This window comes from Canis lupus, chromosome 37 (assembly GCF_003254725.2).
Source record: "Canis lupus dingo isolate Sandy chromosome 37, ASM325472v2, whole genome shotgun sequence".
Lineage (NCBI taxonomy): Eukaryota > Metazoa > Chordata > Mammalia > Carnivora > Canidae > Canis > Canis lupus.
Genome location: NC_064279.1, coordinates 10,317,973 through 10,337,418, shown reverse-complemented (window position 1 = coordinate 10,337,418; position 19,446 = coordinate 10,317,973). Strand labels below are relative to the sequence as shown.

At 41.0% G+C, this 19,446-nt stretch overlaps 1 protein-coding gene and 1 long non-coding RNA gene across 2 annotated transcripts in view; one reads left to right on the top strand and one right to left on the bottom strand.

Moving 5' to 3' along the window:
* Window positions 1-419: 419 nt before the first annotated feature.
* LOC112656802 (aldehyde oxidase 2-like) overlaps window positions 420-19,446 on the bottom strand; it is a 57,597-nt gene continuing 38,570 nt past the window's right edge. The window contains exons 25-29 of the mRNA XM_049106448.1: window positions 17,179-17,244; window positions 16,878-17,066; window positions 14,257-14,424; window positions 3,681-3,756; window positions 420-772 (exon numbers count right to left, since the gene is read on the bottom strand). Of these exons, the coding sequence (XP_048962405.1) occupies window positions 3,703-3,756; window positions 14,257-14,424; window positions 16,878-17,066; window positions 17,179-17,244 (477 nt within the window). The 3' untranslated portion in view covers window positions 420-772; window positions 3,681-3,702. The remainder of the gene's footprint in view (window positions 773-3,680; window positions 3,757-14,256; window positions 14,425-16,877; window positions 17,067-17,178; window positions 17,245-19,446) is intronic.
* LOC112656507 (uncharacterized) lies at window positions 6,735-11,796 on the top strand. Its single transcript, XR_007408823.1, has 4 exons — window positions 6,735-8,391; window positions 9,826-9,888; window positions 10,028-10,106; window positions 11,416-11,796. It is a non-coding gene; the product is annotated as an uncharacterized LOC112656507 (long non-coding RNA).

Sequence of the window (19,446 nt, the reverse complement as noted above, 5' to 3'; positions counted from 1 at the left end):
CAGCTGCTTAACTGACTGAGCCACCCAGGCGCCCCAGATCCCACAGGTTTTAAACTATAACATTGGGATGATTACAATTTAGAATTATTTTGCTCTGTGGTACCTCTTCAATATTGGGAAACTGAGCAGTGAAGTATTTCTGAAACTGATACTAGATTGGATATTTTTTACAGATAAAAACATTAAAGGGTTTTATGACAATACATTGAAAATGTTTTTACATTGCCTTTTATCTCCAAATTCCAAAAGAATGTTAACCAGTTGAATAGCTGATCTACATGAGTAAAATACCACTCCTCCTTTGCTGTCAAATGCACATGCACAGACCCATAGCTAATCTACAGGAGGAACAAAACCAAACCTTGCAGAACTCTTGTGGTGTCCCTACCTGTGGCCACTGAATCAAACACACCCATGAGAAAAGTAATCACCATTTATTCGCTGAGAAGTGTCTTTCATTTGAGAATTGTAACTTGCAGTACTAGTCGAGTTAGATTGGATGGACACAGAAAGAAAAAATTTGCTTTTAGAGCAATATTTACGTGATATCTTCAGAAACAAATCAAACTTAAACTTGGCTACTGTGGATATTGCAGTGTTTGTCTGGTGGCCTCTAGCCTAGAAAGTCTAAGTAAATAATTTGTAAATAATGATTCATCTTTAACCTAATCAGACTTGAATAATGTTTCTAAAATTTGTGTCACAACACAACAGTATAAGAATATTGGTTTGGATTAACAAATCATCTTTTCACTTGTGAAAAACTGGAAACCTGGAAAAAAGAAAAGAGAATAATATTTAATATTTAATTTTAATATTTCATATTTAACAATAACTTTTGCATGTAAGGAAAACAATAGTTGAAAAATTGGATTGGTAAGCTTTATGGATATGAATAAATACATTTATTTTACTTTTATTGTTTTTTAAGATTTTATTTATTTATTTGAGAGATCCAGTACGTGACATCACAAGCAGTGGGTAGGGCAGAGGGAGAGGGAGAAGCCAGTTCCCCACTGAGCAGGGAACCCAAGGTAGGACTTGATCCCAGGACCCCAAGATCATGATCTGAGCTGAAGGTAGATATTTAACGGACTGAGCCACCCAGGGTCCTAAATATGTACAATTAGGTAGTTATTCTTCCTTGGCCTCCATATCTTCATTTATAAAATAAATGAGAAGCTGGATGAGCTCAGAAATTTCCACACATTTTTAGCAGAGGTTTAAAATGTTATGGGAACACACACATATATGATTTTGTTCTGGTATAAATTTAATAAGGTTGATGTTTGACACTTCCTTATAAAGCAAATATAGGAGAACAACGATGCTACTTTGAAGAAAGCAGAACTCTCTGCAAGTGTAGGTAAGGGATGACAGTTAAAGACTCAGAATGCAATTTATATCTGAATTTTTAAAAATTGCACAGCATGGAAATCCTTCCAACACAGAAATAGCTATAAGCAGTAAAGTAGCAAAAGAGTTTTTTTGGTTTGGTTTTGATTTTTGTTTTTTAAATTTCTCTTACACTCTGAGGATGGTCTTTATTTTGAAGTTTGTACAAAAACACGACAACTCAGTTCATTCACTGGTGGTCTCCAATTTGTTAAAGTTTGGCATTTAACTTATCCGAGTGTGTGTGTGTGTGTGTGTGTGTGTGTAGCTTTCCTTTATTGAGTACTAGTGTCAGGCACAATGCTGTGCAGTTTACGGCATTAGAGTGAATTTGTCATCATATACACATTTAATTTTAATACTTGGAAGGAGAGAGAATAATTAAAGAGCTAGGTGGTCTGCCCTCTATAATTGGGTGTATGTTTTTTAATTACCATTTTATAATAATTTAAAAAACAATTTTAAATGCTGACTATTTTGATTTTTGTTGTTATTGTGAAAGGAAAAACAAACCTCATCGATTATGTAATCTGATTTAGCAAAACTATCAATGTGAGTTCTTACATCGAAGCAGGAGAGCTAGGTTCTCTCTGGGACTTGAAGGATGAATCTCGTGGACACAGGAGAGTGAGTAAAGCAGTTAGAAGTTTTTAAGCAAAGATACAGAGAAAGTCTCAGAAGTGACAGGGGTCCCGGCAGGGTTGCCACTGAGGGCTTGTAGGGTTGGTCTTTTACTGAGAACCTAATCAGGGAGTTTATGGCCTTGAGATTTCTTGTGCTGTCTTGAGTGAATGACATATGGTTGTTTTTGGGTCTGGTGAGTCTCTGTGATTACTTTGTAGCTGTCAAAGGAAGATTTGGTGAGTTAGGTGAGTCTCCCTAACATTTGGAGCCAGGGGGCTGGCAGATTTACTTCCTTGTCTGTTTTTGTTGCCTTAGCTCTGTTTCCTTGGGATCTATGGGAGCCTGACTCTGGGCCTTTCCCTTATCTTTCCCTGCCTAGCCCCATGGGTCCTAACTCAATGTGACAAAGCACAATGAAATGAAACATATATCTGTTAATATGCATAGGTTGTTCTAGACGTTTAATTGGAAAATTAGAGTTTGATGAAAAAAATTTTTTCTCTGAATTTATGATGTAGTTCTCTTCTGCTTTCATTTTTTTTAATGTTGCCTAGTAAGTGTGCAGAAAACCAGTTTAATTTTCTAACAGTGAAAATATGTTTCTTTTTGTCAGCATATATTTCCCAGGCAGTTTTGGTGGCCCTTCTCCAAAACCTTGAATGCTCTATGTTTTGTATTACGCTGTACTACAAAACTGTAGCAGTCAAACCCAACAAATACAACTAGACATCGCTTTTAAATAGCATAATTAATTATAAATGTGGGAACAATAGATTTTTAATTTGGTATTTTACACTCAAGATATAAGTGGTTCTCAAATAAATCAGAAATAGGATCTTTAAAATATCTTAATTCAAGCTTTCTCATTTTAAATTTTATTTTAGTTAAAGAGACAGTCTGGGGCACCTGGCTGGCTCAGTTGATGGAGTATGTGACTCTTGATCTCAGGGTTGTGAGTTTGAGTCCCATGTTGGGTATAGAGATTACTTAAAAATAAAATCTTTAAAAAAGAAAAGAGAAGAAAATGAAAAGAAAAACTGCTATGTTTTTCTGAGATAAATACCCTGACTTTCCTTGTCAGCATCCAAACCCATGCATGTTTAGTGTTAAAAAATTAAAATGTTGGATAATATTTAAAAATGAAACTGGAGGGGCTTCTGGGTGGCTCAGATGGTTAAGTGTCTGACTTTGACTCAGGTCATGATCCCAGGATTCTGAGATGGAGCCCCGCAGTGGGTGTTCTGCTCCACAGGGAACCTGCTTCTTCCTCTCCCCCCATTCCTTCTCTCTCTCTCTCTCTTTCTCTCTAGCTCACTCTCTCGAATAAATAAATAAATAATCTTGAGAAAAATGAAACTAGATTTATACATTTGTACAATCCTAAATTTCCTTAGAACACAATTTATTTTTATTTTTTTTTATTTTATTTTACTTATTAATGATAGGCACACAGTGAGAGGGAGAGGCAGAGGCACAGGCAGAGGGAGAAGCAGGCTCCATGCACCGGGAGCCCGACGTGGGATTCGATCCCGAGTCTCCAGGGCCAAAGGCAGGCGCTAAACTGCTGTGCCACCCAGGGATCCCAGAACACAATTTGAAAGCTACTGGACTGGCTGATTTTTTTTTTCCTGAGTAATTTTCTTACAGCTTAATGATCTTACCTTTTAAGAAATGACAGCAATGTTATGCTATAGGGATAGACCAAGGTTTAAATGTCCTCAGGTCATCTCTTGGGATCTAAGAAAGAAAGCAAATTAAATAATGTCATAATGCCATTACAGCGTCTCATCAGAAAAACTATATCGAGTCTGTAGGTTTTGAAAAATTTTCTGGCAGAGGAGGCAGGATTTTCCTGAGGAATGGGACAGTACTATTCCTCTCATGACAACTCTGAAGAGACAGTGATTCAGTGTTGTGATCTCTGCTACACTTAAATGTTGCTTAAGAGGGCACTTTGATTAGGTAGCTATCTTTTTTGCTTCCCAGATGTGAATTCCAAAGAGAATGATATATCTTATTTGAGAGAGAGAGAGAGAATGCAAAAGCAGAGGTGGGGGAGAGAGGCAGAGGGAGAAACAGACTCCCTGCTGAACAGGAATTGAAGTGGGATTCAATCCCAGGACCCTGAGATCATGACCTGAGCCCAAGGCAGATGCTTAACCAACTGCACCACCCAGGCACCCCTGAGAATGATCGATATTATGAAAATGTTGTGATAGTAGGAAGGGGAGAGTGGTTAGGCTGAGAGTTGTTTGCTTTGGAGCCTACAGACTTGGTCTCCTCTGCAGTGATCTAAGAACAGCCCCTTTACACCTTTAGCCAAATAATTTGTGTGGAGCAGTGTCCTTGCTAATTAGCCCCAGGCTCATTCTATTATCCTGGAATACATGCCCTAAGAATTTGAATTGTTTATCCATCTCCCTTGTGCTCCTCAATTCCTGAGTCCTTTGCTGGGAATTCTCTCCCTTTGGTCTGGTAGAAAGCAGATATTCCCTCCCTCTGCTGTTGTCCTGTTTTTGCTTGAAGACTTGACTTTTAGTTACAAAAGTGTTAAAAACAAAAACAAACTTTCCATAAATAATGGAAAGTTCTAAAGATCCTCCAAAACTTTTCTCATATATTTTTTTTTTTCACAGAAATACAAAAAGAAGACAAGGAACCAAAGCAAACAAAATAACCCAATTTCTAACCTGTTATCTTTACAAATCCTGTTCTGTTTGCTCTTAATCTGTATTGAAATGTAAATGGGGGGCCTTTCCGTATTCTCTACTTAACTGGGGCTCCAGGAGTTGTTCGCAATCTTATTTAGAATCAGCCAGTTGCACCTGGGCTGGGCCAGACCGGAACAAAGTGCCTCAGTCTAGTCTGAGGTGGTTTCAGGTCAGCTCCTTTGCTAAAGGGAATGGAATTTTTAGTCTTTTCCAGAACCTGCTTCCAATTCTCTTCACCAGACCTGGGCTCCCAGGGTGCCCCTCTGCCTTGGAACACAGATTAATAGTCATTCCCGGCCTTCTTAAATCTTACCAACTTCCCACCCAGCTCTTAGAGTGAGGATATAACCTTTTTTTTTTTTTGGTCTCAAAGGCCCCATCTCTGGGATTTGAGGTGCTCTTCATTGGCTTTTGGTGATCTTCCCTTTATCTTCTTTGCTTGGTGCCATCATTCCTTTCCTTGTCCATTCTATTCCTCCCTATTGGTTCTCAATAATTAAGACAATATTCACTATGACTGTCAAGACCAATTCTGCTTTTCATTAACTCGCAGCTTCGAGATGTATCTGGTCCAATCTCACCAGTTTCAAGGTCTAGTGACAACAGGTAGTGGCCATGAATGCAGGATTCTTAATCATCATCATTGTGCAGTAAAGGATTCAGTCAGCAGGCCTGAGTTGTCCAAACCTTGCACACTTCAAAGAAAGTTTTAGCCCCAGACCAGCTCCTGGGAGGTAACACCAAAGCCTCTGAAATCCCATAAGATAAGATGTCTTTGTTTACCTGGGGCCTGAGCCACGTGGTATCATTTGATTTCTGGAAGGTCTGGACACTGAGTAGCTAAGGTCAGATGCAGACAGCTTATGCCTACTTAACTGATCTCTAATAAAAACCCTGGATACCAAGGCTCAGGTAAGCTTTCCTGGTTGGCAATACCTTGTAGATTTTCTCAAACACCATTGCTGGGAGAATTAGGCATTATCTATGTGACTCCACTGGGAGAGGACAACTGGAAGCTTGTGCCTGGTCTGTCCTGGACCCTGCCCTATGTTCCTTTGCTCATGTTCACCTGTCTCTTTTCACTGTAATAAACCATAACCATAAGTATACCTGCTTTTCTGAGTTTTGTGAATCCATCTGACAAACCATTAAGTCTGAAGGTGGTTTGTGGACGTTTGACTCTATCATCTTTATTATCATCACCACCATCATCCTCATTATCGGTGTATATCGACCACTTACTACGTGTGACAACTGCGAAATGTTTTTCATGAGTTATCTTAATCCTTACAACAGCACCATACAATAATTAGAATTATTCTTTCCACATACCTCTCCCCTCATTTTATAGATAAGGAAACCCAATGATCAGAGAAGTGACATAAATCACCAAAGGTAGAGCTAGGATTCTAACCCCCCATCCTTCTGACTCCAGGGTCTGTGTCTTGACCACTAAGCTAAAATAGTACATTGTAACTCTGCTCCATTGCCAATTAAAGGCTACTTTTTTTTCTGTTTCGTATTCTGCATTGCTTGCTCCCCTCTCTTCATCTGAGGAATGCCTCCGGCTTCGTCCTGTTCCTTTTTAGATGCTATCCCTACCTTTCTTCTTCCCCCTGCTTCTCTCAACTAAAGGGGTTGCCTTCCAGAGACCAGGTAGGAGAGCTCTTAGATACAAAAATATACACTCAGTAACAGTGTCAGATAATCCCCCTTCAGTGGTAAGAAAGGCCACTGAGTGAAGTGTCACCAAGCATTGCAGGGAACAGATTCAGTCCCTGCACCCTAGGACAGGCATGTTCAGCATGGAACCAGTTTCGAGCCTGTGAGAGTGCCAGAAAAGGCTCTTCCAAGACAGCGTGAGAGGCAGGGAGGGAAAGAATGTGATGAAGAATGAGAGAGCGTGTGCCTGGCTGAGTGTGCGTGCACCTGCACGCGTGTACGTGTTTGTGTGTCTGCGCATCTCACGGGACAGAGTGGCAGACAGCATTCTGAGGAAGGCACCATGGGAGCCTCCACTCCGAGTCATCTCCTGAGTCGTGCAGATTGTGTCCGTGCTCCGGAGCTCTGGGAGCTCAGGGGGCCGAGGTGGGCCTGTGCTGCTTTTAAGGTCTCCTTTGCCACGTAGCTGTGGCTTAGCTTTCAGCAGAACAGGATGCAGAATGCGTGTTTCTACACGTTACTGGGGTAGGTTCCAACACCATAAAGAAAGAGAATGCAGTCGTACATCTCCCTCTGCTCCGAGCAATGCAAGGAGGTGCACAGGATATGCGGTTGAGAACTAGAGTTTGGGGGCAAACCTGCTGACAGTCGTGTAGGTAAACCGGGCTGCTCAGAGCGCAGGAAATGTCCCTGTGTCTCTCCTTCATCTGGCAGGAAGGGCTCCTTTTACTGAACTAAACAGGTGGCACTTTAAATGCTGCCAACTCTCACTGAGTCTGGGCGTCTAGAAATGCGAAAAGAAGCAGGAAGGGAAAAAGAAAGACGGGGGCTGCAAGGTGCTAGTGATGCAGAGGGAAGAGAGTGGGTGGGAGGAGGCTGGCTGAGGGTTTGCCCAGCGGGGAAGGTGAAAGCCTTCAGCAGGTAGACCTCCGCCAACTGTACAGAACAGCAGGGAAGGGCAGGCATGGGCGCTGGAAATGGGCACTGGTCTAGCAGTAAAGGACTGTCCCCCACGGAGTTGTTCTGAAGTCAGGCTTCAGCCTAACACAGGACACAACCACTTGTGGTTGCAAGTATTCCTTATGAGTCAGCATCATGAAGCTTCCCTTTCAAAATGTGGCGTGAACTGAAACCTGTTTACATACTTGTTTCTAAGCCGAATGTCTGGTTTTAGCTTCCAGGAGATGGAAACTGAATCTGCTCATTGGCTTTATGTGGCCTCCCACGGTGGCAGCTCCCGCATCCATCCATCCTTCCTTCCTTCCTTCCTTCCTTCCTTCCTTCCTTCCTTCCTTCCTTCCTTCCTTCCTTCCTTCCTTCCTTCCTTCCTTTCTTTTTAAAAGACTTTATTTATCTATTCATGAGAGACAGAGAGAGAGGCAGAGACCTAGGCAGAGGGAGAAGCAGGCTCCCCACTGAGCAGGGAGCCTGATGTGGGACTCGATCCCAGGACCCTGGGATCACAACCTGAGCCAAAGGCAGACACTCAACCACTAAACCACCCAGGTGCCCTCCACACCACGTTTCTGAAGTTACTTCAATAAATACTTTTTTGCTGCTAGTGATAACGAGGGTTTTGATTTGTCCTACTGCCAAATTCTCCAAGGCAGGATTTAAAAAATTTTTAAGGCTGTGGAACTCTTTGTGTCTCTGAATCCTAAAGATTTTTTTTTTTCATGAAATCATTGTTGCTAAGGAAAAGTTCTAACTTGAAAGTATTAATTAGGTATTTTCTCTATATCTTTAAGATAAATTTCCTTTTTTTTCCCTTGTGGAATTTTAAAATGACTATATAAAACACATTTTCCAAAAAACACATTTTTCTTTCTCCCATCACCAAAAAACGAATATGTAGAGATGACGTTTCTGGCCAGGTCTGGCTGAGCCAGGCTGCTCTGCTGGGCTCAGAGCAAACTACCACCAGCAACACTGTACTGACCAGGAGTTAACCACCTAGGAAAGGGCCCATGGATAAAGACAATCAACAACTCTGATCAAGGTAACCATAGCCACAGATGTAAACAGTCTTTGATATAGTAAATGATTGATCAAATAGAATGATATAGTAAATGTTCAAATAGAATTTTTGTTGTTGTTGTTGCTTTTTTGTTGAAACTGGAAACTAATTATCTGTGAAAATGAGGTTTATTAGTCTTAAGATTTTTTTTTCCAGCCTTTAGCAAGTCAACTTGATTTAATGTGGAAATTCTTTTCAAGCCCGTTGGGAGAGGCCTATTTTGAAGAAAGTCATTAATAGTTACGGGTATTTGGTGGAAACTTCACTTTAATATTTATAGAGTGACTTGTATTTACACAGTATTTTTACATGTGTTATTTTATTTGATTCCAAATGAAAAGTAGTGAGGGTTTGGCCATCATTTCTGTTTAAAAATTGATATAGGTAAGCTGTTATTTACCTTATGGTTGTAAGGAGGTTATTAAAAGAGGAGGTTTTAGACTTTCCAATGCTCATGTTCTAGCACACAGATCCTTTGAACCTCTCGGCTTCTTACATGTCCAAACAAATTGTGTTTTGACAACAGAATTCAAAGGCCAAATACTAAGAGTGTTAATATCTATTTCTCAAAAAAAGTTTGGTTTTTGCATAGTAAGAGTGTTATATGCCATTGTGAATCATTACATATAGTTGACTCTTGAACAACATGGGGGCCTGACTCCCCACCATGAAGTTGAAAATCCACTTAAAATTTTGACTCCCCCAAAACTTAAATACTAATGGCTTACTGTTGACTGAAATGAACTATGTCACTGATAAAATAGTTGATTAACAAATATGTGTTATATACTATATTCTGATTATAAAGTAAGAGAAGAGAAAATATTATAAAGAAAATCTTAAGGAAGAGAAAACACATTTACAGTGTGTACTGCAGTAAATTTGGGTATAAGTGGACCTGCACAGATCAAGCCCCTGTTGTTCAAGGGTTGACTGAATTTTGATTAAAATACCATATTGTAGTTTGATTAAATGTAAATCTGATACAGGCTCAGATTTGTTCTAAGATGCTTTAAAGAGACTGGTCTGTGTGAGGAGCCAGGCTATGAGAACTTTAGGAGGCCTGCTGTGTGAACAAATCATAATTTCTAAAGAACTCAAGATGTAGACTTGGATTGTGATATGGGATTGTTGCAAGGGAAGGTGGAATAAGGATTATTCAGGTTTTACCCTCCTGATCTGAAGATAAGTGGTATGGCCACAAATTAATTGATTAATTAATTAGTGCAAGTGTGGGAGGAGTAGAGGTAGAGGTAGAGAGGGAATCTTAAGCAGGTTCCACACTCGGCACAGAGCCTGATGTGGGGCTTGATTTCATGACCCTAAAATTGTGATCTGAGTTGAAATCAAGAGTTGGATGTTTAACTGACTGAGCCACCCAGGCACCCATTTTTATTTCTTCTATCTCTATTCTAGGAAGAACAACAACTGTAGCCTTTTAGTTACAAGTTTTTTCTACCACTATCACAGACTTAAAAGGTAAGGCCATTTCGAGGGCTGCTTGGTCCCATGCTACTTTCAATCTAATGAAACTGCCACAGGACCTTTGCATTAACTATTCTTTTAAAACATTTTAAAAATTAAAAAACATTTAAAAAATATTTTATTTGTTCATTAGAGAGAGCAAGTATGACTGGGGGGAGCAGCAGGACCCTGGGATCATGACTAAGCAGAGGATTAACCAGCTGAGCCACCAGGTCAGTTAAGCCTGTTCACAGTATTTATCACAGTGTTTATTACTGAAATTATATTGTGTGTTTGTTTATTTGTTTACTGTCTGGTTTCTCCAGAATGTAAACTCCATACAGGCAGTGACTGACTGGCTCACTATTTTTTAGTTCCTCAGGACTGCCTGGCGCATGGAAAAATGAGCGAATGATTGGATGATGAATGAGCAAAGCTGGGGCCAAATCTATGACCTCTTTGACTTTAAGAAAAGGTTAAGGCTAAGTTAGAAAAATTTTGTTCTACTGATGTACAGGCATAACCCAGAGTCAGCTAAGCACTTATAATTCACACTAATTGTCTTTCTCCCCTGCTGCACTGTAAACAACTTGAGAGCAATTCTCATGAGTCTGGTTCACCAGTATACTCCTGGTACCTCAAAATATGCAAAAAGGAAAGTAGTGAATTAATTTCTTGAATTTGATTAAAAATATGAAAGGTTGGGGCACCTGGGTGGCTTAGTTGCTTAAGTGTCTGCCTTTGACTCAGGTCCTGATCCCAGGATCCTGGGATTGAGCCCCACATTGGTCTCCCTGCTCAGTGGGGAACCCGCTTCTCCCTCTCCTCTCCACTTGTGCTCTCTCAGTCACTATCTCTTTCTCTCTCAAATAAAAGAATTAAACAAATATGAAAGGTGAGTAGGGATTAGCCTAGGAAAAGGAAGAAGATGGTTCCAGGCAGAAGGCAGAGCTTGGTGGAGGCCTCTGTCCTTGATACGAGAAGCAGAAGGTTGCAAGTGTTCAGAGAGAGGGCAGGGTAGGGTATCACGCATGGCTGCACAAGTGGGTGAGGCTGGCCATGCTGGGCTCCACAGGTTATAGGCTCGGTGGCGCAAGCTAAAAAGTTATATCTTTATCCTAAGAGCAACGGGCACCTTGTCACCTTGAGTGCACGCTAGAGTGACATGATCATATTTGTCACACCACAAATATGTGGCTGCACTGGGGTAGAGGGAAACCAGTGAGGGGGCTGCGTGGACCCAGGCAGGAGAGATGGAAGGTTAGGGTCTCTAGAAAGTGAGCCCCTCAAAGGGAGTGCCTGCTTGCTCTCTGTGTTTCATCCACTTCTGAGTTCCCAGCACCCAGAACAATGCCTGGCACCTGCTTTGTGGTACAATATGGATCACAGAGTATTGCCATGTCCTGTGACAGGAAGTGGCAGAAGAATCTGTGTTCTGTGTCTTTGTTAAACCAAGAGTCAGGACTTCCTCCTTTCTGCTTCCCCTGGGAGGCCCCGCTCAAGGCTGGCTGCTGGTTATCTTCTTGCTCTTGCTGTCTATAGGTCAAAACAGAGAAACTCTTGAATCTCTCCCTGAAGTCTTGTCAAGAATTTGAAGAAGCCCATACTCTCATCATGAAGTCACTCCCAGGGACGCCCAGGTGGCCCAGTGGTTGAGCATCTGCCTTTGGTCCGGGGTATGATCCTGGAGACCTGGGATCCAGTCCCGTGTCAGGCTCCTGGCATGGAGCCTGCTCCTCCCTCTGCCTGTGTCTCTGCCCCCTCCCCCGTGTGTGTGTGTGTCTCGTAAATAAATAAAATCTTAAAAAAAAAAATGAAATCACTCCCAATTATACTGTTCAAATCTTTTTAAGCATTCATGTCAGGGATATCTCAATTTTGGAAAATGAGTATGTATATAAGGTACATTGTACATATAAATAATTATGAATTAAAAGTTGATTACAAGTGTGTGTGTGTGTATATATATATATACACATATATATGTATGTGTATATATATATGTATATATATATAAATACCAAATTTTTTATGGTTATTTCTGGTTAGTGGGATTAGCTGATTTTAACATTCATCTTATTCTTTGTGACATTTTCTTACTTTTCCATAATGGACATGTGTTTCTTTTTTCTTTCTTTCTTTCTTTCTTTCTTTCTTTCTTTCTTTCTTTCTTTCTTCTTCTTCCTTCCTTCCTTCCTTCCTTCCTTCCTTCCTTCCTTCCTTCCTTCCTTCCTTCTCTTTCTTTCTTTCTTTCTTTCTTTCTTTCTTTCTTTTCTTTCTTTCAAGATTTTATTTATTTATTCATGAGAGATACAGATAGAGAGAGGCAGAGACACAGGCAGAGGGAGAAGCAGGCTCCATACAGGGAGCCCGATGTGGGACTTGATCCTGGGTCTCCAGGATCATGCCCTGGGCCAAAGGCAGGTGCCAAACCGCTGAGCCACCCAGGGATCCCCGATGTGTTACTTTCATGAAGATAAAAAATAATACATGTTACTCAAATGAGTTTTATCATAACAAATCTAGATTATAACATAAGATGCTATTTTAGAAAATGTGAGGTTACTCTCACATTGGCCCTGAGCACTTGATTGATGGGTATACAAATTAGTAGATGATTTATATCTGTGAAGACATAATAAATTAGTCTTATCAAGAAACTATCGGACTTATGGCCCCTTCCCACGGACAAGGTACCTGGCGGGCTGAGTCCCAAATGGTAGATGAAATCCAAGTTGTTCACCTCTTACCATTGCATGTCAGAGTGACTTTGCCAGGTAACCCAACTATTAAAAATGGCCCAAAGACTTGGAAATGAAGGAGTTCGTTTTTTGGGAGCCAGGCCATTTGAAGACCAACAAAGTCCAGTGTGGACAAGAAAGGAAGATTAGAACCTGTTCCTGTGTTTGTGGTTTTGCTGATCTGCCCCATTTTGGGAAAGGATATTTATTACTGAAAAAGACAACTGAGAATATTTTTCAAAAGGTAGGGATTGCTTACACTTTGGGGTAGAGACCATGTGAACCTGCAGTTACCGTGTGATCATTGCTCCTGGGAGGGGTGGACATGGCCCTCTAGGCCCAAGTCAGCTCAGGGAAGGGGTCCCTGCAGTAGAAGTAGAAGTGCTGCTTCCCTGACTGTGGCCAGCTGAGCAGGACTGGCCTGAGGCAGGTGATTGTAACCCTTCTGTGGATAGTGCGGTTAGGTGAGGGGCAGCCTAGGGGGCAGAGCTATTGCTAGGACACTTGGTGGGAAATACAGGGTGGTGGTTGGTACCACTGGAGTATGAGGGATATTGAGTCAGACTCGGAAATGGGAAGAGGACTGGATCACGTAAGGGAAGGAAATGTGTAATTATACTTCCTGTTAAGCAGTATTCCCAAATCCTGGGTCCCATTATTCTTTCACTCTATGGCTGGATGTTTTGAAGAGGTCAGTTAAGTATTTAAGCTTCTTGTAAAATAGTTATGAAACAGAAATTTCTTTTAAGAGGTAGAAAATAAATTCTTTTCTCTCTAAGAGGGCATATACTAAACTGAAGCCAGACAAGTCTGGGTTTGAATCTTGACTTTGGGCAAAATTTCCTCAATAGTAAAATGAAGAAAATAATACTAGTTACCTGATAGAGTTACAGTAATGACTAATGAAATAATTTGTGTAAAATATTTAGGACAGTGTTCAATCATTGCTAACTAGTGTTATTATTTATGTTAGGATCCTATGAAGACATGGGCACAGGTGGGCTCGGTGACCTCACCAACGTGGTGTATCTGCAATAGTCAGCAGGTTTGGATTGCTGCGTGCATGTGCATCTAGCAGATAACTCCTCAGTCCTCTGTCTCCTGGGCTGGGAGCCTTGTCATGAAGTGGAATGAAGTGGAAAAGTGGAGCTGGTAATAAGATCCTGTTATTTCTAAAGGAAAGGTAGACTGTATTCTGTGTTTGTATAGGGAACGTGGAAAGTGTATTATCAAATACAGCTACATGACACATGGATTATTTTTTTGTGTTTGATTTTCTTGAAGAGTAGGATAGATTAGGTAGGATAGAGGGAGGAAATATTTATAATGGTTCAATGAAATTATCCAGTTGTTTCATATTTAGCTGTTAGTGTTTGAAGCATGATAAATCATCCTACTTCAGAGTTGCTGAGACAATCAAATTAAATAACAGATGGAGAAATGCTTTTCAAAAATTTAAAATTGCTACATTTACAAAGCATATTTGTGTGATTTATTTTTATCCTCTTATAATTTGGTTAGCTTATATTTTATAATTTGACTTTATAATTTGATCAGATTATAAAGTCTACTTTACCTTAGACGTCTAAGAAATGACAGGTAGAAAAATTGCTTTTTAGGGAAATAAACAATAATTCCATACCATCTCTGTGAACCGATCTGCACAGGCCATTCGAATCCATTCTGGCGTTGCTGGGCTCTTCACTGTGAAGTCCTCAGCTATGTCTCTTTCTCTGCGTGCTGCGGCCACAGCGTCAGTGATGGCGAAGAACACAGATGACCCCAAGAACATCCCAGATTCCCCCAGCCCCTGCAAGAGAGCACACTTGTTTTAGAATCTTCTACACTATTCTACAAGCTATGCTATATTTCAGGGCCCAGGTCTTTATTCACCATTTCATGCCCAAATCCTAGCACAGTGTCTTGCTCACAATAATTCTCAATAAATGTTTGTTCACTGACTTATTGACAGAATGAAGCTTGTGTACTCTGAAAAATCCCAGTACCACCTGAACTTCCCCTTGTGTGTGTGTGTGTGTGTGTGTGTGTGTGTGTGTTATCCTATTTAGAGAAGCACATGCAATGGCCAACCTCATGAGTAAAGAAAATGCCTCATTATGACTCCAGCATCAGGGGAGGTAGGGTATTCTAGTAGAAGAGTATTGACTTGGGTACCAGACAATGGGTTGCAAGCCTATTATCTGCAAGGAATGGTCAGGTAATATAAATGAGTGATGTGGGCAGTTGGAGGACAGCAAGGAAAAGTGGAAATTATGGTGAAGTGGAGATACCCTCATGTGCTGTCTATAGCTAATCAATGCCTTCTAAGAATGTTACCAAAATGACCAGATCATCTAAGTTTTCAAGACAATTTAGATATTCTTATTTTAATGTACAATTCTGTGATTTTTAAGACTTACTTATTTATTTGAGAAAGAGAGAGAGAGAGGAGGAGCAGAGGGAGAGAGAAAATCTCAAGAAGACTCCCTGCTGAGCATGGAGCCCATCGAGGGGCTCGATCCCAGGACCCTGAGATCATGACCTGAGTTAAAATCAAGAGTTGGTTGCTTGGGGCACCTGGGTGGCTCAGTGGTTGAGTGTCTGCCTTTGGCTCAGGTTGTGATCCCAGGGTCCTGAGATTGGATCCTGCATCAGGATCCCCACAAGGAGCCTGCTTCTCCCTGCCTCTTTCTCTGTGTCTCTCATGAATAAAGAAATAAATTCTTAAAAAAACAAAAACAAAAAACAAAAAACCCTGACTTAGGCTTAACTGACTGAGCCACCCAGGAGCCCCTACAATTCCCTGATTTTTAAAAATACTGTGTAGATCCCAGAAAACACATCTGTAGCCTAGATTAAGCCAGTGGGCTCCCAATTTGCAACCCTGAGCTAGAAACATTAAGTTTGAACGCTGACCCTTACTCTCTCTGTTTCTCTGGGTGAGGTTATCTCTCTGAGCCTCTGTTCCTTTATCAGTGAAATTCAGGCAATGATATCAACAGTTCAGGAAGTACAAAATCACCTAGCATGGTCAGTCCCTGTTATTATTACATAGTACACTCCATGGGGGACCTGTAAACCCATGATTTTCCTCATAGGGTCCACCTCTGAGTGGCTGGCCTCAACCATAGAACTCACAGTCCTGCCTGTTCTATTGCTCTTGGTGGCTTGAAGGCTGCTCTTTGAGTGATTTCCAGCCTAATGAGAATCCAAAGGTGATGCTGATTGTTCTTCCTTTCATATTTGCACGTCCCACCCCTCCACCTCCCAGCTCCCTCACCATCTGCCCAGAGAAAGTTCCTAGGCTGAAAGTGGGTTCCAGTTTGGAAATGATAAAATTTCAGCCGGTATACGTGAACTCATTTTCTTTTATATCAATTTGTCACCCCTAGTAAGAAGTCTCCTAAAAGACGTGAACGAAAATTTTAACAATACATCTCAAACCTAAAGGAAGTTTCTATTCTGAGAGTGATTTTCACACATTCTGCATACAGCAATGGAAATAAATGCTGACTTTTATTTTAATTTGCAACTCCATTACTTTGGCAATTACTAACGGTTTGTGTCTTTGCTTCCTGACACCACTGACATTTTGGGCCAGGTAATTCTTTGTTGTGGGGGCTGTCTTGTGCATTGAAGGCTATTGAGCAGCATCCTTGGCCTCTCTACCCAGAGTAAGAACATCTCCTCCCTCCACAACCCCAGTTGGGACAACCAGGTATGTCTTCAGACATTGCCAAATGTACCCTGGAGACCAGTTGAGAAACACTATTCTAGATCCATTTCTGGGTATGGATGAGGACTGTGAGCCCCCAAGAGGTCAGTGATTCATCTACAATCATAGGGAGCTGGCAAGGCTAGGCTGAGAACCCAGGTCCACTGAGGTCTCAGTCCAGGCTTCTTCCCATGTTGCCACTCCTTCCTAGGATTTCAGGAGTATCATGCCTTCAAGCCCATTTAATATTTTAGTCTTAAGTTTAGGTGAAAATATTATTCTATTAAATCAGAACTTTTCACAAAATTTTAGCATTTCCAGTGAAAGAGGATATTAATAAATAAAGTGGCTGAGGATGGCCATTGGGAAGAGATCACTTATCCTCCCTGAATCTCACTTTTCTCTAGGTGATTCTTCTCCAAATCCCGACAGTCTTTTGTGAGTCAGTCCTAATATAGGTTGACATTATTTTTTACTTTGTCCACCTGCTTTCATTTACCATGCAACTTGACCAATCACATTGCACAACAGTAGGTTTGGGGCCTTACTTTGGATGAATAGATGGTTAGCGGAGTTTGTGATGATGGCAACAGGGAGACATTGAACTCCTCTGGGATGTCAGTGATGGTTGGAATTTTGTACTCATCTGGGCCTCGAGAGTACAGAACGCCTTCTGGGGAATATTTCAGCTCTTCAGTGGTATACAGGCCCATTCCCTGAATAAAGGAACCTTCAACCTGAAAGGGGGAAATGTCAAGCTCTGTGATACTGTATGCTTTTTAGAAGTACTTACCTATCCTGCAATGACTTTTCAGGGAGTGGCATCCATCTCAGTGGGCCAGCACCTACCTGCCCAATATCAATGGCGGGATTTAGGCTGCAACCTGCATCCATGATGATGTCCGTTCTGATTTTCTGCCAAAAAAAATGAAAATTACCTCACCATAAAAACTTAAATTAAAAAGATCATCTTAAAGTTTATTGAAAAGGTCTCCAGGTATTTCAGAATGCCTGCTGGTAAATTAACATGGCACTGAACCTCATCAATATTAGGGGTGGTAAGAAATCTGACAAACTCTTCAACTTTAGCACCAGGAATGTCGATGACCCCAGAAGATCTTTTGTCATCATGGTTTTGACTTCTCCTAAGTGACTCCAAAGTCCATGGTATGTTAGTGCCTTTGAGTGTCACTTAGTAAATAATTGATCCTGGTTGTTCATCTGATTGTAAACCTGGGTTTGTTGTTCTAATACAATTAATGAGCTCATCTAGTCCTCATGATGATTTGATGTAGGTGGTATTATTGCTGTTTTACTGAGGAAGTCATATAGCTATGGCATGTATGAAATTGGAGATTGAAAGTTCTTGGAACATATTAAGGGAAAATGTTGAGACCAACTTTGACTATTCTAATTTACTTAATTTCCCAAGAAACATCACACTAATTTGGCCCTTATGCTTTGGCATGCAGATAGGTTGTTTAGGAGTCACAGAAAGCCCCAAAATGCCAGTGGTCTATCTTGGGAATATCTCTGGACTTTCTTCCTGCCCCCATGCGCTTGTTCTGACAATATCAGCATTCTCTGCTTGGGCTCACTAGCTGGGCTCCTACTTTCTATCTAGCTCTTTGGATATCGGCAGTTCTTTTTTGACTCAAATGTTGACCTCTCAGACAAGCTTCTATGGACATTGGGACCAGCCTTCATTTATTCTCAACAGATAAGGCAGCAGATTGGACACACCTCAGAGCAGGCCTTTACTTCCATTTGAAAAAATGGTATATTTTGCATTAGGGGTGTTGGACAAGGGGAAGAGATAGATACACACTAATGGGATTGGCATATATTCTGGTTCAGCGACCATAAATATCCAACAGTAACAGGCCTGTCATTTAATTTCTCTGATTTCCCTTTAATTAAAGGAAGTTTTGCCTCTTTAAGGAATAAATTATTTCAAGGGCTGAAGTGATACCAAAATGACTGAACCTTAAACAGTAACAAGGAAGGCACAGGGACAACCAGATTTTAACTTTATCATAAATTCTGGAAGACCCCCATGAGATTTGTTTCTTCAGAGATTTATATCAAGGCCGCCAGATAGAATTGCCAGGTAAAATAAGTATGTCCCAACCCTGCACTGAGCATACTTATATCAGAAATTTATTTGTTGTTGATCTGAAATTCAAATTTAACCAGCCATCCTGTATTTATATTTGCTAGCAACAAATCTGGCAACACCACCTTCAGGGTGGAGGATCAGAAAATTAGTTGATTCCTAAAAACAGCTTTCCAGGGGTGCTTGGGTGTCTTAGTCAGTTAAGCACCTGCCTTCAGCTCAGGTCATGATCCCAGGGTCCCGGAACCAAGCCCTATATCAGGCTCCCTGCTCAGTGGGGAGTGTGCTTCTCCCTTTCCTTCTGCCCATCTTCCTGCTCATGTTCTTTCTCTCTCAAATAAACAATCTTAAAAAAAAATTTAAAAACAGCTTTCCACTAAGTTTGGAGCCTTGAATGGGTTACAGGTGTGTCAGGACACTGACACTTGGACTTCTGTGGGGTCTGGGGCAGGATTCTTAGGCTGGTCACTTGCCAACATGACTTCCTTGTTTGCAAAAGTGTGCTGTATCAATATTATCATTACCTATGTGTACCATCATGTAAAAAATATTAGGAAACATAAAATAATCATATGAACAATCTGTGATCCTAATTTTATGAGTTTACTTCTTCACAATGATCTAGAATGAAAATGGGGATATGATATATCCTAAGGATGAACTCAAGTGGGATGTGAGGCCAACTGCTCTCCAGGCATCCCTTCATTTACTGTATTTTCTATCTTTTTTTTAATTCTAAAGATTTTTAAAATTAACTAATTAATTAATTCGAGACACAGAGAGAGAAGCAGAGACATAGGCAAGGGAGAAGCAGGCTTCGTGCAGGGAGTCTGATGTGGGACTCGATTCCAGGACTCCGGGATCACATCCTGAGCCAAAGGCAGATGCTCAACCGCTGAGCCAGCCAGGCATCCTGATTTTATTTATTTATTTGAGAGAGAGAAAGTGAGTGAGAGACAGAGCATGAGGGGGAGGGAGGGACAGAGGGAGAAGCAGACTCC